The sequence below is a fragment of the Pteropus alecto genome, unplaced genomic scaffold (genome assembly GCF_000325575.1).
Source record: "Pteropus alecto unplaced genomic scaffold, ASM32557v1 scaffold92, whole genome shotgun sequence".
Lineage (NCBI taxonomy): Eukaryota > Metazoa > Chordata > Mammalia > Chiroptera > Pteropodidae > Pteropus > Pteropus alecto.
In genome coordinates this window covers 11191950-11218201 of record NW_006432447.1, presented here as the reverse complement: position 1 = coordinate 11218201, position 26252 = coordinate 11191950, and the positions used below count along the sequence as shown (strand labels likewise).

The 26252-nt window shown below is 38.1% G+C and overlaps 1 protein-coding gene across 7 annotated transcripts in view; it reads left to right on the top strand.

The window, feature by feature from the left end:
* The window catches only part of TBC1D5 (TBC1 domain family member 5), a 468533-nt gene that overhangs the window by 430404 nt on the left and 11877 nt on the right, over nucleotides 1-26252 (top strand). For all 7 annotated transcript variants that reach the window (XM_025043592.1, XM_015585816.2, XM_025043594.1 and 4 more), the window contains one exon: nucleotides 18431-18530. In XM_025043592.1, coding sequence (XP_024899360.1) covers nucleotides 18431-18530 — 100 coding nt within the window. The remainder of the gene's footprint in view (nucleotides 1-18430; nucleotides 18531-26252) is intronic.

Here is a 26252-nt window from a genome sequence, read left to right as displayed (position 1 = left end):
CTGTTTCCCCTCCCAGTTTTCTACTCCAAGATGCCCACGTATCAGGAATTCATACACATGGAAGTATTGTAGGTGGTAGGTACCGGAACCTCACACCTGAAGCTTGGGGGTAAAGGGCAGAGTTACAGGGCATTTACTCGTGAAGTTTGTGCATTTCTCACAAGAGTCCTGCTAATGGGGCAAGTGGACACTAGAACCCCCTGGGCTGTTCACGAAGCAGCATGGCCAGGTCTGGGAGCTATTTGCTTGGGCATTTTTTGTCTTGCAAAAAGGTAATATCCATTCCCTAAGCCCTGCATCTAAAGGAGGCAACTTTTCCTAATTAAATTAAATGCATGTTTGGGATTGGTAAAGGCCCCATGGCAGAACTACAATTGTTGGGAAAATTCAGGACCTTTCTATTTCATGGTGGTGAAGATAAAATAAAAAACTGTGGATGGTACCAGAAAAACATGCAGCATTGACATGAAGAACTAGTAAGATGAGAAAAGAAAAATAAAAACAAAATGTATTTGGCCGCAAGAATAATACTCAGCATAATGATTTACATGGAGAGTTTACCATTCATGCTTTATTAAGCCTCTTAATAAGCATGTCTCATTACAAATGCATGTGATTAACTTCATCGTAAGTTATATTTGTTTAGAGTTGTACACTTGGCTCATATAAGCTTGACCTTGGTCTGGGGTGCTTGTCTGCTTATGAAATACAGTTGGTCATGGGCAACTTTTTAAAAATATATGAAAAAGCCACAACCAAGACCCTTTTCAGCCCTGATATTACAATGTGGCTGAAGGATTTTAAAAGCTTTAACTATATGAGTCACCAGAAAATAATATAATTAAATTCCCAAACTTCCTTTTTATTTAAGATAACAGCAAAGCCCTCCCTTCCTCCTTTCCCTCAGAGTTGTTACCAACTTAGTACAGTTCTGTCTATAGCCTTATCATTGCCAATCAAAACATTATTTCCCAAAGTTGTTTAAGTCAGTAGATAGAAACTTTAACAGCAATAACTCAGAGCTTGATGATTATAGGAGGCCATGAACAAATTGGCTTTATGTGAAATCCTAAAAAGTAATGCACTACATTTGAAAATACAGAAGAATAAAAAAATAAAATAAAATAAACTTTCAACTGGAAAAGCAGTTATGAAAGGGAACACTTCCCCCTGCCCCTACCCCCACCCCCACCACCTATTCATAGACCCATGACTAGACTCAGATTCCTGCCTTTCTTGGTCATATTTTCCAGTTGTTTTATTCTCTTTCAACATTCTTATTATTTTGCTTTAAAGTTCCCTATCTTTCTCATTTTGCTTCTTTGATGGACTCTTAAAGATGACCTGATCTCAGTAAATAAACCCATTCCGCCCATACCTGTCCCAGCAACAGAAAGGGCCTTTCAGACCAGCATCTAGGATCACTTTCAGATAATCACTCTGGCCTCTTGATTTTTGTCACCGTTATTCTTGGAAACCATCTCAAAGTTAGGACAGAATTGTAAACAAGATCATGAAAGTTTGCAACATTTTCCCAAATTCTTGCATGTGTCCACTCAGATATCTCAAGGGTTCCCTTAGCAAGGAAATGTAAAGAACTTGCAAATTCTACCACTAACCTGTCCCACATACACATAGACACCCACTACTACACAGTCCAGAACTGAAAGAGGCCTTATCTGCAGAATAATGCCCCCAATCAATTTAGAATAAATGGTGAAAATGCTGCCAAGTTGCTTATTGCTTAACTTCAGGATATTCTCATTTAAGCTTATAGGCAGTTTTTTGGGTTTGAAACATATTCATGCACTCCACATGCATCTCTTATTCATCCTGCTATAAAGATATATATTCTATAAAATATAAAAAACAATACTTTTGAAAACGAAATTGAAGAAAATAAGAATAAAGCCAGAAAAGAACTACTATGTCCTAATGCTAACGTTTATGGAAATCTTAAATTCATCTCTGGACAACAAACATTCATATCATCCAGCTAGACATTGGCGAAGCTATTATCTGTTTACTGCCAGGATATGTAGTGTTGGTTGTTATTCTCAATGTCTACACTCAAAGTCACCCACCCTTAGTCTCTATTATGACCAAATTTCTTTTTTAACACTCTTGATGAAGGTCTTCAGAACTTGATTTGAAGGTTGGGCCAGCACAAGATCTTTTTCTTCAAATAAACAAGCAGGCCTAATTTTTTTTTTTTCCCCCAGGAATTGATTTAAATTTCTGGGATGAACTAATTAAATTTAAAGACCCTTTAAATGCTGGACTTTGCATTTCGTTTCAATTAGACTATCACTTTTTTAGGACTTTTTACACTGAACATAAACTCTGACTCAACTGATTCAAATGATAAATTATTAACTCAAGTCCAAAAGACTTCTCATCCCTGGCTGCACATTAGTATCACCTGGAGAGCTTAAAGGATACCAATAACAGAAGAACTGAATCAGAATCTCTGAGGTGGGGCCTGGGCCTTGGTAATTGTTAAAACCTTCTCAAGTTCTTCACATGTGTAGTTGCAGTTTAGAACCAATAATTTAGAAGCTCAGGATTGTCTTCAAGGACCCAAGTTCTTTCCACCTCTCTGCCTTGCCCAGAACAAGTTCTTCCCCAGGTTAGAAGTGAGATAGCCACAGCAGTTCTAGGCACCAGAGCTACTCACCAACATACGGAGGAGAAAGACAACCATGTCTTCCCGGAGCATTCTCTTAAGATAGGGTTGCCATGCCCAGCATGCCCAGTTAAATTTCAATAGCAGGTAAACAATAATTTTTAGGATAAGTATGTCTCATGTGACATGGGACATATATATACTAAAAAATTATTGTCTGAAATCCAAATTAACTGTACGTCATATGTTTCTATTTGTTAAATCTGGCACCTCTGTTCTCGAGAACCTTTGTTCTTTGTTTTTTCAAGAATCACCCACCCAAGACTACCCCTTATGTCTCATTGCCCAGAATTGCTACAGCCATCACTACAAAGGTAATGGGGTTACCGTTAAATCCATCAGGTCCAGCCTTAGCCCCACAGCTCTGGTTTAGGTCAGCTTCCCCTTGAGAGGAGGTTCATGGCTGCAGGCCTCTGTTAGGAAGGAAGACAAGAATGAATACAAGGAGCACCAGCACTCCCTCCTACAGAGTCAGAGTGTTAGCCGTAGAGAGTGCTGCCATGATCTCTAGGCTAAAGCTTTTCTCCAATTACCTTTGCAGAAAAATACATAAATTTGATTGTCATGATTGTATTCATCTTCAAATGAATAGTCATCTTCAGAACAGTCAGTTGATATTTTCATTAAAAAATCACCACACTGTATGAAATCATGCATTAAAAACCACGGGGCTCATGGGAAAGATGGGATTGGGAGACATTCAAAAACTTCATCACTGACACATAAAACAAGGTAGGAAACTAATAAAAGTGGTAGCATGGTTCTACAAATGTTAAATGATTAAGAAGTAAGTACTACAATAATATGACCTGAAGTCTAGTTGGAAAGATTTGAAATGTTGTAGCTTGTGAGTTACCATAAAGTAAGAGAGGGAGAATGATCTGGAATCTGACAGATTGGGGTTCTGGGTGCTGCCCATCACACACTGTGAACTGAGGTAGCCGGCAGAAATCTGAGGTGTGTGCATGTATGTATTTGTGTGTTCCTATAAATCTGGATTCAGCTACATGCAGTTTTCCGCATGTTTCTTGTGGGTAAAATTGTACATAAGCAAATGTGAAATTCACATTATGCTCAATTGTTCCTTAATCTCAGAATAAATTTGCATTTTTAAAAGAAGCATTACAATAACTGACTCTACTACTCTGAGTTTGACATGCAGCTTCTTAAGTTGGTGAGCTGGGGGGATGAGGATAGAGAAAGATTATACTTTTTAAAGTATTAATGTTTTTCTTCTCAGTTCAGTAAATAACAGTACCATGTTAATTAGAAATTTTAGAATAAATCCATTTTATTAATGGTCACATATATCCAAAATATTTCATAACACCATCTTGCTCTCTGTGAACATCTGACTCAGTGTCAGACTCCCCATCAGAATTCTTCAGGGGTTAATCTGAAGATTTTAGGACCCAGCCTGCAGGGCCCTTGACGATCTCAGTCTATCCAGCCTTTTCATCATTCCTCCCTCCAATTCCTCCCCAACCCTTCAGGAATGAAACAACTGTTTTGGTTCCCTCAAACCGAGCATGCTGTCTCCCACCACTGTGTTGTTTTGGTTCACTGTCTCTTCTGACCAAAATGGTTCATATGGCCACAAAACTCATAGAGTCTTCCAGTCTCAGCCCAAGCACCTTGTGTCTCATGGAGACTTCCCTGTCACCCTCTGAAAGCTGTAAGCACTTTCAGTGGGTAGCAATGGCTCCAATTAAGAGGGAGATTCCAGAGCCCCTCCCAAACCTACAGAAGCAGCATGTTGAGATGGGGCTGTCCTAGGTTTTCTGTAAATGTATCCTTTGCTTTGACTGTCGCAGAACTACTTGTATTCAGTCAAAAGGCTCTGGCAGGCACTTGTCACTATCATGGCATCCCCTGTGGCAGATACAGCAGTTAGGAATGAGTGAATGCTGTTGAGGGTTTTGTGTGCTATGCAAGGATTCAGGTGTACTAGGTTTTATTCTGGTCTTCTCTAGGGCCTGAAAAGTCACCTCATTTCCCAGCGGCATTCACCAACCACATATAAAAGCTAATGGGGATTACAATAATAGGTACATAGTGAGAAATGAGGTTTCTATAAATTAGTTTAAGGAGTGAATTAACAAAAGTGTGAGAGACACGCTGATAAAGCAGGTAATTCAGAGAATTTTTTTTCCGACTTTTTTTTCCCCAGAAGTCTCAGAATTGGTAGTGTTTGTGGTAAAGCTGTCCCAACACTTGGTTTCCTTTACCAGTTGTAACTTGAAGTTTTTCTTAAACCATGCTTGATCCCCAGCTTGGATTTGCTGTAGAGTACCATTTTTTTTGTTTGTCTCTAAAGGGGGATCAGTTAACCCAGAGAATGGTGGTACAAGGGTGCACATTTCATCCTCACACGGGTCAATTAGCTTTGTCATAAGAAAAACAACTTTGGCTGAGGCCCTTCTATCTGGGTCAGTCATTGTGCCGATGCCTACTCTTGGTGCCAGAAACAGCAAGGGAAAGCACACAGATGGTTCAGCTCAGCCAACGACACGATGAGAAACTCAGCTGGAGGCCCCGGTGCTGGCCGAGTGGTTTCATCGGTTGGTCTGATCACATGTGAGTGGAGAGGGGAAAACCCTTGTTAAATAAAGTAACATCTGTGCCAATTGGCCTGGTGGAGGAGAGAGCTATTCTTGTTTACAAAAGATTGGTCAGGTTGCTTAATTATTAAAATATAACATGAAGGTGATAGCCTAAAAGTCCAAAATATGGGGAGATTTCTCTACACAAATGCCATTTAATTAGCTTTTTAAACACGGTTCCTTCTAAAAAGGACTTTTTTCTTTCCCAGTTAAAATGTTCAGAAGTTGGGTAATTGCCTTTAATAACTATGCTTAACACTTTTATACTTTTTGAATTTTTAAAAGGTATGAAGTTCCTAAGACATAGCATATGCATATAATTATTTAAAAGAGCAGTTGTTGGATTTTTGCAAGTAATAAGGTTTGTAACTATGCAAATAAAGTTTATTCTTCCTCAGTTTACACATATGTGAGGTTGTCTAGTTAAAGATTTTATTTTAATTTCCAGTATATCTATTTCAGGATTGTAAGCTTATTCAGTTTACTTTAGAATTTGTAGCACACAGTCCTATTTTTGGGCATCATTCTTTTCTTTTTATTTATTTTTTGTAAACATCTAGAAAGGCAAAGTTAAATTAAAATAGCTCACACTCTTGAAATAGCAATAGGCATAAAAGCATGTTTCTAAAGTCAAAAAGTATTTAACAAATATTACTTTTATGATTGTTATAAAAATACCTTTAGGAAGTGGGAGATTAGTTTAAATATCATGGATTATGGAAATAATCTACCATTTTCTTTTAATCGCATTCATGTTTGAAAGGCATCTTTTATTTGATATTGACACATAGTCTCTGTTTATCAAAATTACAGAAGAGAGCATGCATAATCCAACAAAATTAATTTATATTTGGCTTTAAAATAAGTCCTTGTGTTTACGGTGGATGAAATGAATACCTAATAGTCTAAGAATTAGTTCTAAATAGATAATGATGCCACTCTGTACAGAACTGATTCAGGAAGGTTGGAAAGATATCTTGGAAGCCTGTCACTCTGCTTCTCTCCTCCCTATATCCTACTCCATGTCGAGACGAGGTCTTTTGGACTATTACCAAATATTCATGCAACCATGCAGCCAGCCATCTGTTAAAACTGCTTTAGAGCAAGGAAATAGTAAAATGTTTCACAACCTTCCCAGAGGCGTTGGAAGCTGTATTCAGAAGTAAATAGGAAGGTATGAGATGGATCATCTTAACCTTGCCATTCAAAGTGTGCTACCTGGACCAGTTATAGTCATCCCTGGGACCTTGTTAGAAATGTAGAATCTCAGGCCCCATCTCAGACCTACCAAGTGGACTCTGCATTTAACCACAACATTCACCAGGTGATTTTGTGCATATTAAAAATTGAAAAGAATTAGTCTAACTAAAATCAAGTCAGCAATGAGATTTTCTACAGATAAAGTCAGCTTCAAATATATCCTGGTGTGAACACGTTCCCCTTGTGGTTGATGGCTAAGTGCTAATGGTTATAAATCCTTTCCATGTGTGTCTTCTGTTCTAAGCATTCTACATATATTAGCCCCCTGAATCCTCAAAGGACTCCATGAGGTTGGTGCTATAATTACCTCCCATTTTGCAGATGAGAGAACTGAGGCATACAGAGGTTATGGTTAACGCCATCTACAAAACAAGGGTACTACTTATGACTGGACAATGGGAAATTTCTGTCTTATCAGGTAGATCCAAAAGAATGAAATGGGGTAAGAAACTAAGATCTTTTTTTTTATGCCCTCAATAAAAATTATGAGAGGCAGCTAAATAAAAGTAAATTTCTTTTTCTTAATTTTGTGACCCTTGCATGTTCTATTTTTAAAATATCATTTATAATCCATATCCTAGATGACCCACCCACAGCAAGCACATGATCTGAGTTATTAATTTTAACCTGCTAACACCTGACTTCAAAAAGATGTTTGGAACTCTTTCACACATAAACCGGTGAAGTGAATGTGGATTTGATATGTAATTGGTCAACTCTAGGGATATGCTAAAAATCAAGGTGAAATTTGATAGAGAAAATTTTTGCATAGAAAAATAATTTTCTCCCAGTTTTTCACCTGGTGACTCTGCCCTGCAGCTCTTCCTGGGCTGCTGCAGAGAAGGGCTAGGAGGGTCTCTGTCAGGGCCGCCTAAGACTGTATGACCGGGAGGCAGGGGGGGACCAGACTGGCAAAGGACTGACTCATGTCTCACCTCGCTCGCCACTCTTATTTTAAGACAGGCGATTCTTAACTTTATAAATTATAAGGAGGTAGTATTCTTTTCCTTTTATTGTGGTAAAATAGACAAAATTTACTGCTTTAACTATTTTTATGTGTACAGTTCATTAGCATTAAATTCTTTCATACTGTACATCCATCTCCATAACTTAAACATTTTGTAAAACTAAAACTCTACTCATTAAGCAATAACCTTCTATTCCCCACATCACCCTGCCCCTGTCAACCATCATTCTACTTTGTCTTTATGATTTTGACTACTCTAAGTACCTCATAGAAGTGTAATTATACAGAATTTGTCTTTTGTGGCTGGCTTATTTCACTTAGCATAATGTCCTCAAGGTTCATCCATGTTGTAGCACATGTCAGTTTCTTTCCTTTTTTAAGGCTGAATAATATTCCACTGTATGTATACCATATTTTGCCTATCCATTAATCTGTTGATGGACACTTGGGTTGCTTCCATGTTTTAGCTATTGTGAATAATGCTGTTATGAACATGGGTGTACGCATGTCTCTTAAAGACTCTGCTTCCAGTTATTTTGGGTATATGCCCAGAAGTGGAATTGCTGGATCATGTAAAAATTCTATTTTTAATTTTTTGAGGGACATTTATACTGTGTTTTCACAGCAACTGTGCCATTTTACATTCCCACCAGCAGTGCACAAGGGTTCCAGTTTTTTCACATCCTCACCAATATTTGTTATTTTCTGGTTTTTTGATAGTTGCCCTCTTAAAGAGTGTGAGATGACATCTCATTATAGTTTTGATTTGCATTTCCATAATAATTAGTGATGTTGAGCATCTTTTCATGTGCTTATTGGCCATTTGTATGTCTTCCTTGGAAAAATGTCCATTCAGGTCCTTTGCCTATTTTTAAATCAGGTTGTTCAGTTTTTTGTTACTAAGTTTAAGGAGTTTTCTATATGTTCTGGATATTAATTTCTTAACAGATACATGATTTGCACGTATTTTCTCCCATTCTGTGGGTTGCATATTTACTCTGTTGATCAGATCTCTTTTAAAAAAATTATAAAAGTATAATTGGCATACAGTATTATATTACATTCAGGTGTACAACATAGTGGTTTGACATTCATATGCCTTACAGTGTGATCACTGTGATAAGTCTGGTAACCATCTGTCACCATGCAAAATTTTGTATGTACAATAACTCCTCTTCATTTCTTTGGAAAGGTTTGGGAAGAATTATTTCTTCCTCAAAAGTTTGCTAGAATTCACCAGTGAAGCCATCGGGTTAAGGGCTTTGTTGGGAGTTTTGTAATTACTGATTCAATCCCTTTACTAATTATAGGTCTATTCACATTTTCCATTTCTTCATGATTTAGTCTTGGTAGGTTTTACCTTTCTAGGTATTTGTTCACTTCATCTAGCTTATCCAATTTGTTGGCATATAGTTGTTCACACTCTTATAATCCTTTTCATTTATGTAGAATTGGTAGTAATGTCCCAACTTTTGTTTCTGATTTTAGTAATTTCAGTCTTCTCTCTTTTTCTCTTAACCCATACAGCTAAAGGTCCGTTAATTTTGTTGGTCTTTTCAAAGAACCAGGTTTTGGTTTTATTGATTTTTCTCCGCTGTTTTTCTGTACTCTATTTTGTTTCTTTTTGCTGTAATATTTATTATTTTCTTGCTTCTGCTAGCTTTGAGTTTATTTTTTTTGTTTGTTTGTTTCCTAGTTCCTGAAGTTGTATAGTTAGATTGTTGATTTGAAATCTTTCTTCTTTAATATAAGCATTTATAGCTATTAATTTTCCCCTTAACAGTGCTTTCACTTCATCCGATAAGTTTGATTATGTTGTTTTTGTTTTCATTTATTTCCAAGCATTTTCTAATTTCACTTTTAATTTCCTCTTGGATCCATTGGTGTGTGTGTTTAATTTCCACAAATGTGTGAATTTTCCAATTTTACTTCTATTGCTGATTCTAACTTCATCCTGATGCGGTCAGAGAAAACACTGTATGATATATGTCTTTTTAAAGCTATTGAGACTTAATTTGTGGCCTGTAAATCCTGGAAAATGGATAGTGTATGATCTATCCTGGAAAATGCTCCATGCTGTTGTTGGATAGTGTGTATGTATGTTAGATCCAGGTGGTTTATTGTGTTGTTTAAATCCTCTCATTCCTTAGTTATCTTCTGTTGGTTGTTCTATCCATTGTTGAGAGTGGCATATTAGTTTCCAGCTATTATTGTAGAAATGTCTGTTACTACTTTCAGTTCGTGCTTCATACAGTTTGCTGTTCTGTCATTGGGTTGGTGTAAATGTTTATAATTGTTATATTTCCTTGCTGTATTGAAACTTATTCATATATAATGTCCTGTCTCCATGTGTCTTAGAAAGTTCTCTCAATTCATTCTACTTTGAGTTTGTTAAGCTTGTGTGTTTATATTCAAGTCCATCAAATTTGAGAAGATAGTTATTTCTTTAAATATTCTCTGTTTCTTTCCTTCTTTGAGGACTCTCACAGTGTACTTGTTGGTTCATTCTTCATGTTTGCTGATTCTTCTGCCTGTTCAAATCTGCCTTGAATTTCTCTAGTGATTTTTTCATTGCAAGTTATACTTTTCAGGGCTATTAATGTGTAACTCTTAAAATCAGAATCTCCTCCTTTCTCAGGGTTTACTGGCTTTTGTTTTTGTGAGTTTGTTAGTTTGTTTATTTGTTTCTAGGCTGTCCCTGTACCAATGATCAGTATGAGGTATAAACTTGAGGTCTCGCGTTTTTTCTGAATCTTTGCTTTTTCCTGAGCATGCACAATCACTGTCAGATTTCTCTCATATATGCAGTTGCTTTTGAATATTCTACTCTCTACTGTCTGGTTCCTTAAAAAGGAAAAAGATGAAAATGAAGCAGAGAGAGAATAGTGCAGGCTCTTTAAAGCCACTGAAAATCACGTCGGCCAGAGGGGGAAGGGTTTCCAACAATGGGAGGAGGTACAAAAATAATGACCACCTTCCTCTTTGTCTGCACCTCTGTAATCAGAAATAGCAATCAGTAATCAGAGCATAGATCCATGGTATGTGGTGGATGGGATCCTTTTTACCCACCCTGGCTCCCACAAGCTCTATGCAAACTGCTCCAGGAACAAGTGCATAGCTGCCTGCCACAGGGCTAGAGGCGGGGGATGAGTGGCTGCTGTTGTAGTAAGAGCTGAACTTGACTGAAATTAACCACAATTTACTCTCCAAGCCTTCCCTTGGAAGTAGCCAGTCTTAAATAGACTCCAGCCCTCCAAAATAGTTACATCAGACACCGTCTGTCAATGCAATTGTTATCTAGGCTGGGATATAGATTCCTGGTGCTTCCTAGTCTGTCATCTTCTCCAGAGGCAGTATTCTGTAATACAGGAGTTTTCGTTGAGCTCTAGAGGAAACTGAAGTATGAAAAGTCATACAAAATACTGTTGAGCTTAGGTTTTAATGCCTTTGTTCTAGATTGTGTTGGGGAGGAAAAAAATTTACTCTGCCATTTTAGGTTCTTCGAGCTGGTCTAAGAATTAAATTTGACATGAGACAGATTAATAGAGAAAATCAAATTTTAATTTCATATGTATAATGGCTTCATAAGAATACGAGTCCCAAATAAATTACCAAAGAAGGCAGGTTTTATACGTTTCAGACAACTAAACAGTTTTTGAAGAATTGGCAAAACAGAAGTTTGGACTTGGAATAGTAAGGTAGTAAAGAAATAACAAGGTTTGTTTACACAGCCTTCTCAGCCCTGAATTTCCTAACTCCAATGACGAGAATGTTTCGTGAGTTATTTCATTTAAATTATCTTACTGCTTAGCATTGTTTAGATTACAGATTTGTTTAGACTATAGTATTGTTTAAAGTTTGATTTAGAATCAATTTTTGTCATTTAAAAATATTAACGCCTTTTTTTCCTCTTTGGTAAACACCATTATATTTTTTCTTATTTCCTTCCTATCATGTTACTTGGGTAATAATTTGACCTTCTTATTACAAAAATACGATCCAATTTCATTGTGGGGAAAAAAAAAAACTCCCCCTTACAAAAAAAGCAGAAAGAAGGTGGGAAAATGACCTATAACGTCACCATTTGGAGAATAACCAATGTAAACACTTCAGTGAATAGCTTCCCTTTTTTTTTAGTATGAATATCTTTCTAAAAAGTTTTTTTTAACTTATTTTTCAATTATAGTTGACATACAATATTATATTAATTTTAGGTGTCCAACATTGTGATTAGACATTTATATACCTTACGAAGTGATCACCCCAATAAGTCTAGTACCCATTTGGCACCATGCATAGTTATTACAATATTATTGACGCTATTCCCTATGCTGTCCCTTATAGACCTCGACTGTTTTTATAACTGGAAATTTGTACTTCTTAATGCCTTTCACCTTTTACACCCATCCTCCTAATGCCCCTTCTATCTGGCGACCATCAATTTGTTCTGACAGAACCATTCTTAACCTACTACTTTGTAACTTACTTTCCAATTAGTATATTGTATGTTATTGTTAAATGTTCCAATATGAAAACATTTTTAAAAGTTTCATAATATTCTATTTATGAATGTACTGCAAGTCACCTATGATTAGACATTTAGGATTACCTAAAGTCACCTATCATTAGACATTTAGGATTTGTGTAGATTGTGTATGTGTGTGTGTGTGTGTGTGTGTGTGTGTGTGTGTATGCATGCACATGTTGCCATTGAATGTGTGATGATTATCTTGGGAGTTATGTTTTTGCATATATCCATAGTTCCTTGGAATAACTTTCTAGAATTACATTAATAATCTAGGGATAACAACAAAATGAACATTTATTAAGTGTTTACCATTTGTCAAGCACTGCGCAAAGTGTTTCATCTGGAAAATCTCATGTAATCTAATTCTCCAGAAATCATATGAAGCAGGAATTATTATCCCCATTTGATAGAGAGGAAACTGAGACTCAGAGAGCTGTGCTTTCTGGCCAGGGTTACAGAGGTACATGCAGGCATAACAGATACAGATTCTGGGGCTTTTGATCATGTCCACTTGCTCTCCAGCGTGACTATACTGCCTCACACACCTATACCATTTATTTTTATACTCTTAAAAAGTCTCCTTTGTGTTCCTCTTCCATTTTTTTCTGGTGATGTCTTCCTCTGCTGATAGCATATGCCACAGCTTGATTTTCATCTACACTGTGTGTGTTTTGCCCTTGTATATACCACAGCTTCCTCGGAACAGCCACAGCCTTCCCACTTTTTTCCCTCAAGACTTTCCGTTTCCTCCACTTCCCACTTCTTGTTCATCCATCTGCTCAAAAAAGACTGGGCGTCTTTCCTGTCTTCTAGTTTCTATATTTACCTGTTCCTGCTGCCTGCAGTAGGTGTCGGTTCCCTTGTCTGCTTCTCTTGTGATCTGAGGACATTTACTTGGAAGCTAAGCAGAACTCCACCCTGGTGCTCTTCCTGCCCCACTTTTCTCCCAAACCGAGAACCCTGAGATTTTAATTAGTCTATAGACAAGGACACCATTGCAGCCTGCTCACAGTCATTATGAGCATGGTGCCTCTTAGGGCCAGTGGCCACAACAGTCTGCACATCAGGCTCCAGCCCCCAAAACATAATTATCTGAAATAAAAATGTAATAGGAAATGAATGGGGAGGGAAGGGAAGCCTTTCTGCCAGACCTCAGCTTCTGCTCTTCTTCGTGCTCTGGCTTCAACCGTTTCATATACGTGTCCTGACTCCACCTCTTTGTTTACTGGAGCCTTGCCTCCTAAAACATCTTTATTCATTATTTCTTCTGAGCTAAGTCCTTCTTCTTTAAGACCCATCAAAAATACTGCCTCTTCCAGAAAAATCTGCTTTCATTTCCACCTCTACAAATTGGAAATCATCTGCCCTCCCCAGAATTGTGCAGGTTCCTCGTTCATATTTTTTACAGAATTTACCTTACCTCTTGGCTCCAGGTACGTACATCCTTCTAAATTTGTAGAGGTCTCTCATGTCTCATTCATTTCCCACAAGGCCTAACACAATATAAACAAATATATGTGTTGAATAAGTGAATAAATAATAAACTACAAAAGCTTGTCTTGTTAACCAAGATATAGCAGAAAAACATGGAAGAATTTAACAAAATTGATATATAAATCCATATATTATAAAATAACTTAAACTACTGAGATTTATAGCATTTGAGTAGAAGTGTAATGATGCCTCAACTATTTTGGGGTGAATGATGGTGGAAGCACCACTTTTTAAAAGGCAGATTCAAAAAAACATTTCTTAAGATAGTGTCAGAACAAAAAATCATTCAGCAGACAAAACAGAACGCAGCCAATTATACCCGAATCTTTTTAAAGGAAAACAATTTAGTAAACAATTTGAGGTTAGGAATTAACGTTGGAAAGACCATAATGATTAAGCATAAGAACTAATGTGTACACGGGGAAGAGATGGGAGTAGTGGGGCAAGTCTAAATCTTGGCATTCACTTCCAGAGAATTTGGCTTACAAAGGAGACTACGTTTAAGGTAGGCAACAGAGAATCTACCTCACAGGTTTGTTGTAAGGATTAAGTTAATACAGGCAAAGCTCAGTGTCTAGAATGTCGTATTCACTATAAAAGTGTTAGATGCTGTGTGGTTTTCTCTCCTCATCTTCCGGTCCTTCCCTACAGAACTGCCAAGTACACTGTGTTGCACACAGTGGTCTGCGTATGACCCTCTTCATAATCCTCCATCAGTGTCTTGCCTTGCACATCAGTTTGCTATCCAGAACTTGAGACAGTGATGGGCTCTCGAGCCCTAATTAATCTTTCTGGGCTAAGCCACATAAAGGTTTTAAAACCAGAAAGCAGTGTTTTCCAACAGTGAATTATAAAACTCTGTATTTAAAATCTGTTTCACTGTTTTGACCTGGTTATTAAATTTTTTTTTAGTGCAAGAATAAATGCCTTTATTGACTACCTGCTCTATGCAAGATACTCTCCATGGTGTTCTCATTCTGTTTTCCCCCCAATCCTGCTAGGTGGGGTGAGGGAACCAAGAAATTAAGGAACTTGTCCAAGATTATACAGCTAGTAACGAGCAGAAAGTGTATTTGAACCCAGGTGTGTTTACTCCAGAATTTCATCCTGTTCTACCATACTCCCTACTGTAATGGAAAGCAGGATATATGTGCAAAAGTAAATACAGTTAACCCTCACTTAACATCATCAATTGGTTCTGCAACTTTAAGTGAAACGACATATAACAAAACCAATTTTACCACAGGTTAATTGATGCAAACAAGAGTTAAGTTCCTGTGGCATCTCATCAACTTTATAACAAAAAAGACCTTGAACAAAAAGCTATTATTCAAGGACCTGCTGTATAATAAACATTTCTCTTCAGTGTCTTATTTATACATAAAAATTACACTAACTGGTTGTTTTCACAAAACCCCAAGGCAATTAGCCAAGCATTTGTTTTTCATTACAGAGGACCCGTTTAATGAAAACAAAGACTAAAGCTGTCAGTGTTTAAAGCATGTTAGCTGGGAAGAGTGTGGAGCAAGAGAAGCTAAAATAAAAATGTAAAGTCAGTTCCCACAATTTTAGAAGCTTGATTCTTGGCTCTTTTTCTTTTATCTGTAATTATATAATATAGTGAAGAATAAATGACAAGCAACCCTTTTGCCTCCAAGTGATTCCATTTCTATTTATAAAGTCTGAGTGATAGTGGAAGGGTTTGGGAATGTTTTAAGATTAAGCAAACTCTAGAGAAATAATACACTAGATTTCTAACTTCCAAATGAAAGAAGTTCTTGGACCCCTCGATCTGTTTAACCGGAATGCACTTCTTATCTCGTATACTGGGTCTTTCTTTTGACAAAAAGATTTAAATGAATGAGAGTCGCCATTTTCTACAAATATATTCCATTCGTATTGAGGTTTGCTTGAGCTTTAGGCAAGCAAGATGCTCTTCACTTTCCGAGAGCCCCGAGCAAAATTGCTGACTTGGAAAACTGTTCTTATATGTGCACACACTCACACACCAAGTGCTTTGGGGCTGCCACACTCTCAAGGCTTCCCTTGTGCAAATTGTGCACTGCACAATTTAGAGGGCACCAGTCCCACTACATTTTTATTGTAATGTTCTTACTAGCACAGTAAAGTGTTTTGAGGAAGAGACCTCCCTTGAACTACATACTTCCCTCCAGCTGTCCAAAGCCTCACCACCAACAGGCCTGGCCTATCTCCTCTAAAGCATCTCCTCTGAAGCTCTTCCCTCCCAGCTTTTAAAATCAAACATACTGAATAAAATAAATCCATTTAGATAGGAATGACTGCCAGGGATTAAAATTCCCGAGGGCTTTTACATTTTAGAGGTGATTGCTTAATCCAAATTAAACTAATACATAGAGTAAATAAAGAAGATGATTTCAAGCCAGGAGGCAGTGCATTCCTACTGCCATTTGTCTACTCTGGGCTGTCAGCACCCCAGTTGGAAGTCACATGCCAGGGAAAACTCGGCCACACCTGGGCCCCCTTCTTTTAACATACTGCCAAGCTGTCACCTCAGTACAGTTCTGGACTCATCCAGTTGGGTTTGTACCTGTAACACATTGAAAAGATGACTCGTTCAGTAGAAGGGACAGGAGGCAGGGATCAGGATTTCCAGAGCAATTACTCTTATTTAATTATTATAAGACTTTTGTGTACTTTACCTTATACTCTAGTAATTTATAAAACTTTCTCATTACAACTACAAGTTTATAAGCATCTTGAGAGCAAAGTGTCAGACTTGTACCTTCTCCAGAGGGTGCTGAATTTTGGTCCATGTTGGACAGAGGATTACATAAGGTTACAAGACTTGTAAATGGCAGGATCAGAAATAGAACTCAAATTTCCTTATGCCATATACTAAGTTAGTGTTCTTTCCATTCTACCACTGTTTCAGTTAATCTGTTGCTGCATCACAAACCACTCCAAAAGTCCACTCCTTAAAACAATAGCACTGTGATTTCTCGTAGGTTACAGGTCAGGCATTTGAACAAGGCTTGGTTGGCATGTTCTTCTGTTCCACGTGATGTTGACAGGGTCACTCACTTGAGTGGCGTTAGAGAGATTGGGCTGAAAGGTCCAGTAAGGCTTCATTCACACGTCAGCGCTTCTCCTCTGGCCTCTTTCCATATTTTCTCTCCTTTCCCAGTATTCTAGCCTGAGCTTCTTTACAGCATGATAACTGTCTTCCTCTGGTGAAAGCAGAAGTAAGCAGAAGTTGGCATGCCTCTTACACTAGCCCAAAACTGGCACAGTTTGACGTTCCATGTATTCTTTGGAGCAAGGCAAGTCACAAGGCCAGCCTAGGTTCAAGGGGAGAGCAAATAGATTCTGCCTCATGAGTAGAACAGCATGTACAGTGAGTGAAGGAATTGATGGTGGCCATCTTTGGAGACTAACCACAGCCATAGTCAACCAACATGTAGCCTTCTTCCTCCAATTCCTACAGTGTCTTGACAGCACAGGGAAACTCAAACCCATGCAAAAACAAAGGGCAAAAAAGAGAAGAAAAATACCCTGAAACACCCCCATCCTTTTCCACCTTAAAGCCTAGCCAAAGAGTTTGAAAAGTGGCACCACCTGCCCACCAGCCCCTGCAGTCATTCCTTGGCTGAGCTGCTTCTGGTTGCATTTGTCTTTATTTGCACATCAGAGGAGAGGCTGCTGCACGTTGTGGGATATGTAAAGATCGTGGTTAGGGCTTGTGTAATCCTTCAGTGGGCACTTCTCAATAATTTGTTTATAGAGCTACTGTTCTGTTTTCTGTGTCAAGTGTTTAAATGCATATTCCTAAGGGCTCATTTCTTCAGGCAACTGTTGGAAACAGAACTTTTCAGTACTGCATATGTGTGTTGCTAAAATTGAATACACCTACATGTAACCTTTTCAACTGTTAATTTCCCTCTATAAGTCAAATTATATTTAGTCTCTAAGGAAAAGCATATCTCAGTAGGTTTTCCATCCCTTCTTTTCAATGACATAGGATTTGTATGTGGAAGGACAAACATCTGAAACTAAAGAATCAATTTTCTAGCCTATCTCAGCTCTGGTAACATCTTTATTTTGCATTCTAGCTAACTCAGTTTAAAATTTCCTACTTAATGAGGATTATTCTCGTTCCCTGAGAAAAACTCCCTTAATCCTCTAAATTACTTTGGGAAATTTTTTGCATGTATTATTTTTTCCTAAAAGGAAAAAAAAAAAAAAAACAGGCTTTATTCTTTTGTTACAGTTAGATTGTCTTTTACCATTTAGATAATTACTCAACCCAGAGTATTTTTCCTAGAAACAATCAAATAAATAAAATGCTCTAGTGTCACATCAAGAGAGGAAATGTGAGAACAGCTATTTATGGGCTGCAGGAGCAAAACTTTTCCAAGTGCTTTGGGGAAATCTCACTTTTTAAGAGAGTATCATTGTCTGGAAAGTGACAAGATTTGTCTTACACAAATGGAAATTTTTGGTTTCCCAGATGTGTGTGAGAGAAAATGTAATGTTTTTGTACAAACTGCCTCGGGAGTTTGGTTCACTAAAATCCAATTTACTCTCCCAATTTGTGTGGCTCAATAGTTACTGGAGATATTTTAGGTACTTTTTTATATAAGGTTGTGTGAGTAAACATTTACACATGACACAAAGCTAGCATTCAATTAGGAAAAGTCCAGATTTTTTTTAAAACCTCTATTTTATCCTTTTTCTATTTTATTGGTAGCAACAGTGGTGGGTTTGCTCTTGAGTATTTGCTGTTTTTCTTTGTTTTATCCAGGACTGAAAAGACGTTGTACCTCTTTAAAATAGTCCAGGTCATTTGAAGAATTTGGGGGTTTTATATGAATGTCTTCCTAATTTCCATATCTTTACCCCCTTGATTTTAGGAAGAAGAATTAGAAGCCCAGATTTCCTTCCTTCAGGGACAGCTGAATGACCTGGATGCCATGTGCAAATACTGTGCAAAGGTGATGGACACTCATCTTGGTGAGTGAAGTACTTTGGCCTGGGAATAATAATAGTCATAACAATAGTAGACACCAGGCCCCGTGTTAAGCTCTTTACATGAATTATCTCATGTGATCCTCACAGCAGCCCTATGGCAGAAATACTGTCACTATCCCCACTTTACAAATGAGGAAACTGAAGCATAGATTAATAAAATTTCCCAAGTTGATATCACTAGTAACTAGAGAAGAAATTCAAAATCGAGCACTCTGACTATAGATTTCAGCTCTTAACTGCTACACTGCCCTCTCTGCCTCAAACCAAAATAAAATGTTGAGCTTCAAGATCAAACAGTCAGTTTTACTATTATGCAGCCTGTGATTACTAATATGACAATGCTTTCTTTACTTTTTTAAATATATGTTTTTAACCACCTACCTGAAATGCATGTCAGGACCACTGGACTGTAATTCTGACCATGTTTATATTCTAAGAAATATCCTGGTTTGAAGTACAATTTACATATGAGTCATACCTATGTCACCTGAGAAGGTCCTCAGGCACTGCTCTCTCTACATTTGTGGAAGTTCTGTATTTTGTATTAGAAATGGTGTTGACTGGGTCACATATGTATTACTTCAGTAATTCCATGCTGCTTGCAAAAGCTTTTATAATGCATATCGTTGCTATTTTTTCAGCCCACTTCTGAACATCCTTTCTTCCTCCACTCTTCAATGTCTAGCATTTGTAGTTTCGGAACAAATTAGGAAAATAAGAAATGAACTCTAATGGAAGTAGCCAATATGCTGCTCTGTGAGTGTGAAGAAATCAATACTAAGTATTATAAGAAATCAATACTAAGTATTATAAGACACGAAAATGCATCCCACCTATGAAGGGAAACCAGAGAGAACCCACCAAGGCCCCTTCCCACTGATGGAGGCCCTGAGCTCTGGGGCCATCACTGAAGGTCAAGTCTCTGCCTCAGACTGCGTCAGTCCCTCACCCTGTTAAGTCATGAGTCCATTGCGTGTGGCCAGAATGGCTGTCATTTAGGTGTTGCCTAAACATCCTTGCCTCTAGCGAGAAATAAATGTTTTCTTATAGATTTCGAGAGATGCTGACATAAGTGGCTGGCTGCCTACCATGTCTTATTAGCCTTATGGCTAAGCTCTATTTTATTCTCAACCTTATTTCTAGAGAAAGGGTTCGAGAGGAGGGAACAGCAGGAGAAACCTTGATAGGTGATCGAAGAGTAGTATCTCTCATCACAGAGAAAAGTTACCCTTGTCACATCCGACTCCACCCCTTCAAAACTATGTTTATATATATGCTTCTTTTGATTATTTTTATATAGAACTAAGTTTACATGAATCTCATAGCATCACACTTTAAAATGCATCAAAAAGAAGTAATGAGATAGTTTATATATAAATGACTAATATGTATTATATAACTAATTTTAGCTAATTAATTTTAGTGTGTGTGTGTGTGTGTGTGTGTGTGTGTGTGTGTGTACACATGTGATTTTTTATTTCATTTTTGTTTTGTTTTGTTTTTGTTTTGTTTTGTTTCTCTGGCTACTTGGGTGACCTTTGCATTATTTGATTTGGGTTTTGACCAAAGCAGAGGAACAAAGAAGTGACCAAGAGAAAGATATTCTGGAACTCTAGAAAATCCCATTAGGAAATTTCCAAGTGTTGGTCCACATAGCAGACTTTAAGGCAGCTTTACTTAAGCCTCAGAGTTTTCTAACAGCTTTTGCTTCAATTTTGGTCTTCCAGTAAGCACTAAAAGAGCATTTTCTCATTGTAGGGGAAGAAGAAACACTTTAATTAAAGAAAAGCCTATACCAGCTGTGGATTTTCAACTAACCACAAAACTAGACTTGTTTTTGTGTGTATGTTTCACTTTCAGCCATAATCCCTTCACATAGCTGTTGACCTCTTTTCGCCAGATAAATAGCATGACTGCATTTTTAAAGTGGGATTGAGGGATGCTACAAAGAATTCCTGGCCCCGGGGCCCACAGATATAGTTCATCTCATCTGCATATTATAGAATTGGCTTATTAAAGGGTATTTCTGTGTTGTAGGCAATTTTGAGTCTAAGCAAAAATTTTAGGAAGACACAAATCTTAAATAAGGTGAAGCTCTTGATTTACTTTGTGACTTGTACTTCCTTTAAAAATAACTTTAATACCATAGTGTTTTTTCCATATGATGTTTTCCGTTTTTCCTGATTATTAAAGTATAACATTGGAACAGCTGAACTATCCATTAGAAAGTGACTGAGTATAATATAATAATGTAATCTTTGTAAAGATTAAAGTACTTTTTTATTTATTAACATGAGGAAATGTTCATGATGTATTATTACTGAGAAAAGGTGCAGAATAGTGTATATTTGATAGGAAAACAACTATTTAACAGTGGTTGCCTGGATGAAAGGAAGCTTATAGAGGGACTTTCCAAGGGACCTAATCTTCTATGCTTAGAAAATGCAAGACAGTCACTGAAAAATCTGTGCATGGTTTAAGTGCATGTAACTAGCACCTGGGAGTCAATCTTTATTTTGCAGGCAAGAGTCAGCTGTCAGAGTGCCTGGAGCGATACCCGAGGAGAGACTCATCTGGCATCAGACACAAGATTATAACCAGGCTCTATCACTTCTTAGCTCGGCTTGGTTATGATCATGTCCTCTTATATAAAATGGAGATAAAATTATCTCTCTTGCCAGTTGTTGCTAAGATAATGTATTTTTAAAGCCCAGCACAAGGCATGGCCCATAGTGGGTATTCAGCACAAATCCTCTCCTCTTTCCCCTTAACTCTTAGCTGTCCCTTCTCAGGGAAGGTCCTGAGAGACTAATCCGGCCCATGGTCAGACAGCTGAGTGGAGACTTGTCTAGGGCCCCACAACTAGTTATGTGAGAGCTAGGACCAATGCTGCATTTCCCAACACCTAATTGAATATTCTTTTATCAGATGATGCAAAAAGATGGTGAAATTTTGGATGTGTTTGTGCACTCTTTGAACAAGAATAGCTTTATCAGAACTGAATGATGCAAATGCACTTACTGACGTGAGCACTGCAGAGCCTCCCTTATACATTGGGCCACAGTGTGAGCTGTGAGCTCTGCCTCAGAAACTTCTAGGAGTTATTTCTTCGCATCCTTTCCTAATGTTAATTATTTTCACTAAGTTCTTTTCATTTCAAGAGCATTCTATATCACCCTACATTTTCATCAGACATGTAATAATATCTTAAAATGTCAAGTACCGCTCAAGGCTATTATTATAACTGATAGAACAAATATATAGAAAAGCTTCTCAGTTAAAAATTATATAAAGCATTTGTTCAAGTGGTCCTTTAATTATAGAGGCAATTAAAATTGACAGGTTAGCAGTATTTCTTTATGGATCTGGAACTCAAAACTGAAAGTTGTATTTGTTTTATCAAAACTCTTTCAAAATTCTAATTTTATTACCTCCACAGAATTGAACTATTTGGATTCAAAGATTTAGAGACAGGAATTAAAAATAAGTGTTTTATTAAATCTGAATTTTTCCTGTCAACTTCAGAAGACTTCTTTTTTTATGTGTTCATTTTTCTGTTGCTATAGTTATCATCCTGACAGTTGAGTTGAAAGCCATTGACAGTACTGTATTAACCCTGTGGCTGAGCCCAGGATATTTTTAGATTTGCAGTACTTCACACGTAATTGCACGTGGGTGAGCAGCCTACACTTCTCTGCTCTGTGAGCAGCTGGGCTGAGCTGCCAGCTGTTTATAGGGAGTTTGAGCTGTTCACCTTGCTGACCTCTGAGGCCCACACCTGCCTGCTCCCAATGGAGGTGTTTCCATCATTCATTTGGTATTTAGACACTGGTTTCCAGCAGCTTGCCCTTTCTTTGATGGTTCACATTAACAATGGGAGGATTAAGTGCAATAAATTCAAAGAAACTAGGTTTCCTATGCTGTTCTTGAGAGTACCTATAGCTCATAGGGATCTTAGAAGGTTAAAGATGTGAAACCCCCAAAAGCCATCTCAGCTGCTCTTCACTTGACGGATGAGGAAACCAAGGCCCAGAAGGATGAGTGCCACACAGCTAGCTGACACCAGGAGTCCAGACTCAAATCCAGTCCTTGGCTTCTCTGTCACTGATGCTTCTACTAAGGCCACACTTGAATCAGTAGCTGGATCTCAGATCTTCTGATATTTTATTGCACACATCATTACTGATTTTACACTTGTCATAATATTTATGTAAAAATTAGCTTTAAGAGGAGTCCATTTTTCAAAATCAGTTTATTTGCCTCTGTATCAACTTTATAAATCTGATTTTCTAATGTTTATCAAAACACCTTTCAGTGGATGTCTTCAATAGGGCAATTAACTAATGACATTTAAAAAATAGAGAAAATGTTATCACCAGACAGCTTTCTCCCTGTTAACCACGCTGTGATAAAAGCTTTTCATAATTATTTTAAGAATGTTAAGGACTACATTTAATTGTAGGTAGCAGAGTCCTCTATAGAAGGAAAATATACACTTCACCCGAGGATCCTATTAAAATGCAGATTCTGATTCAGTAAGTTTGATGTGGGGCCTGAAGCTCTGCCTTTCTAACAGCCCGCAGGTGACCTGCTGTTACTGGCCCATGACAGGTTGGAAGCAGCAAAGAACAAGAGAACTTAAAATTATTTGGGCAAAATTCAATTAATATATTCATAACCCCACGCTTAAGGCACATACACACTGAAATCTGTGGGCAGAGAGCTCCTAGCCTCCCCCAGCACTCTGATGTAGCCTTCAATCATGTGAAATTCACTTGTTTTCAGCCTTCCTGAACTCGTTCTCTTCTGCTTGAAGTCTTCCCCACCCCACACCCTGTTTTATTATCAGAGGACTTAGAACAATTGGTCAGCATCTTTCTTGTACCAACCCTATACCTATTTAGAAAAGCCTAACAAACCACACACTTATCTTCTCTTTTTCCAAGCTAAGATACCACAACTCTGATCACGTAAGACTCTCCATCTTTGATCATTTTATTTTCATTTTCTGGTTCTCTTGCATTTTCCCACATGCTTTTCCAAAGGAGAAGCCCAAATTGAGTATCTGCCCCTCTCTCTCTTTTTTCAATGTAATTTCCAAATTTCTCATCTTTCTTAAACTGGTTGACCTCATAACCTGTTCTCACCCCTCCATACCAGGCTGCCTCTCCACTTCTCCAATCCCAGTCCTCTCCAGCTAATGACCCAATACACAAAAGATGTATCCACCCCATCTCTATGGAAACAGGCTTGCTGCCAATCACTTGAAAGCTCAAGGACTTTGTGGCCACCACAAGCATCTCATGCTGAGCTTAAGAGCTTGTGAGTCGTGGGGAGGTGAAGCCCAAGATAAGAAGGCTAATATTGACTTGGGCCATGTTTAAATCCCAGCTAAGGGGCGGCACTTAACTTTCACTAGATCCTTATGTTAGCAAAACCTTTATGGCCTGAAATTCACACGAAAAAAAATATATCCATCTTAAACCCAGTTCAAAGGATCTTATTTGACTAAATGATGTAATTTTATGACAATCTTAGCCAAACTGCTCTCCTTTCTCATTGCTCCAAAATGAGAGGGCACAATGGCAAAATCTCAGGATGTTTCCTATTAGTAAAGCCCTCACTCTGTTTCTGCTTTGATTTTTACATATTCTGGCAAAGGCATCTAACCATTACTGGTGCTTAGAATCTTTTAAGTTTAAAAATATATGTAAAGTCTCTTTTTTAGGTTGACCCTAAGATGGCAGCTATGTCATGAATATAATAGATTTTACGGTGAGGAGGCATACTTTCTGTCACTCTCTGGCTGGTGGGTAAACCCTAAGAGCATAATACACCAAATGGTAGAGATCAGTGAAGATTTGGAAGTCTGTGCTAAGCACTGTTTATTGGCCTGAGGACTGTTCTTAAGGGTAATGCACGCATTTGCCTAATCTCTCCCTTAGATTTTCCTAAGTGATGCTTCTCTCCCAGTGCTGAGTTTAGGATTTTCAGCCATTCTGGCAGCTGGATGCAAAATAGAACCCTTGATTATATTTTCTGTGTGATGTGCCTTTTGCTTTTTAAGAAAATACTGAGCATGAAATGCCTGACTCAGTACTTGGCTCTTAATAGACCGTTAACAAATGTTATTTCCCTTCACCACCCCCTTTCATTTCTCAATTCAGGATCTGGTTGATCATGTTAGTATCCTTCAATTCTTTATCTGAGAAATACTTGCATCTGTTTTTCGAGTGATAAGAATGAGCCCTAATGCTTCTGGAAGAGGCTCACATTGGTCATTCAGCTTATACTTACTAAATACCTGCTCTCTGATGTAAAGATAGGTTCTGGGAAAGGTAAGTTGAGGGTAGGGTAAAATGAAAGAGTGGTGATCTGAAACTGAGCTCCATGTGTATGGAAGAGGTGAGTAAAACTTCAAAGCAGGAGGAGAGAGCGAAAGAAAATATACTTTACCAGAAATATTGGAAGTGACACATAGCTTCACATGAAGCAAGCCATGGTCCTCCCAGAGCACCAGTGAGCTCAGAAACATTGGCAGGGACAGGTAATAGGGATATAGTGAGCGGAGTGCCACATCTGGAACCAAAAGACCTTGGGACCAGGGTTTGCCATGTAGAACTGTGCAGTTTCAGGAAACTTTTAGTATTTGTACTAAAGGATTAGAGTCCATCTGTAGATGTGGAGAGAGTCCAACAATAGATGATTTCAGAGGGAATATTGATAATGGGAAGCCGATGCTCGAATTCAAGTTTAAGGTGGACTTTGAAGACGAGGAAAGATCTGGTATTGTAAGGAGAATAGACAGGCCTTCTAGAAGAGGGAATGGCATTTGCAGGGACACACAGAGACACACACCATGAATTAAAGGATCAATTTGGTGCCTATCGTTTCCTAAACCTGCCTTCCCCTAAATCTGCCTTTTCCCAGGTCCGGACAACTATAGCTCACACTCTGTGAACAGAAGTCCCAGTGGCGCAGCCAGAGTCAGTAGTGACAAACGACAGGTCTGCCCACTTCCTTGCTAATGGCCAACTCTTCAGCCACTACCATGCTGGGCATGCATGTGACCCCTCTATTTTGTAATAACAGCCTGCATATTTCTTTAGAGTCTGGGAGAGCCCTTATATGAGATTGTCAGAGATCAGGGTAACTAAATGTCTATTATACATGAGAGAACCTCAGAAAGTAAAATCCACTTATCTGGGTATTTAAGATACTGGAGAAGGAGGAAGAAAACATACTAAGCAATAATAGTAATAGGCAATATGCTAGAAGTGGACCACTTTGATGATCTCTTCTAATGGCTCCAAAACAATCCTCTGAGAGAGATATAACCCCCATCTCACTGATGGTTTTAGCGACACACAGATCACAGCACACAAGACCATCAAACTTCAAGCTGTTTGATGCTAGTGCCAGTGCTCCTGAAAGGTCCGTTTTGCATATAGTGACTTCCTATTTCTGACTGACCTCGTTTAGGTTAGTTCCTGTTGGTGAGGAATGGGTAGAGGGTGGAGTTGGGGTAGCCCACCGGCAGCTCCGCCACCTCTTTAGACCTAAGTGACAGGGCAGTAGTGAAGGTCTAGGCTTGTTGACTGCTCATGCTTTTATCAAGAGAGAACACAGGGCAGAGGTGGTCTTTAGCACGTGAAACATTATTCCCACTTAGGCCTGTAATAAAAGACAGGCCGTGTTCCATTT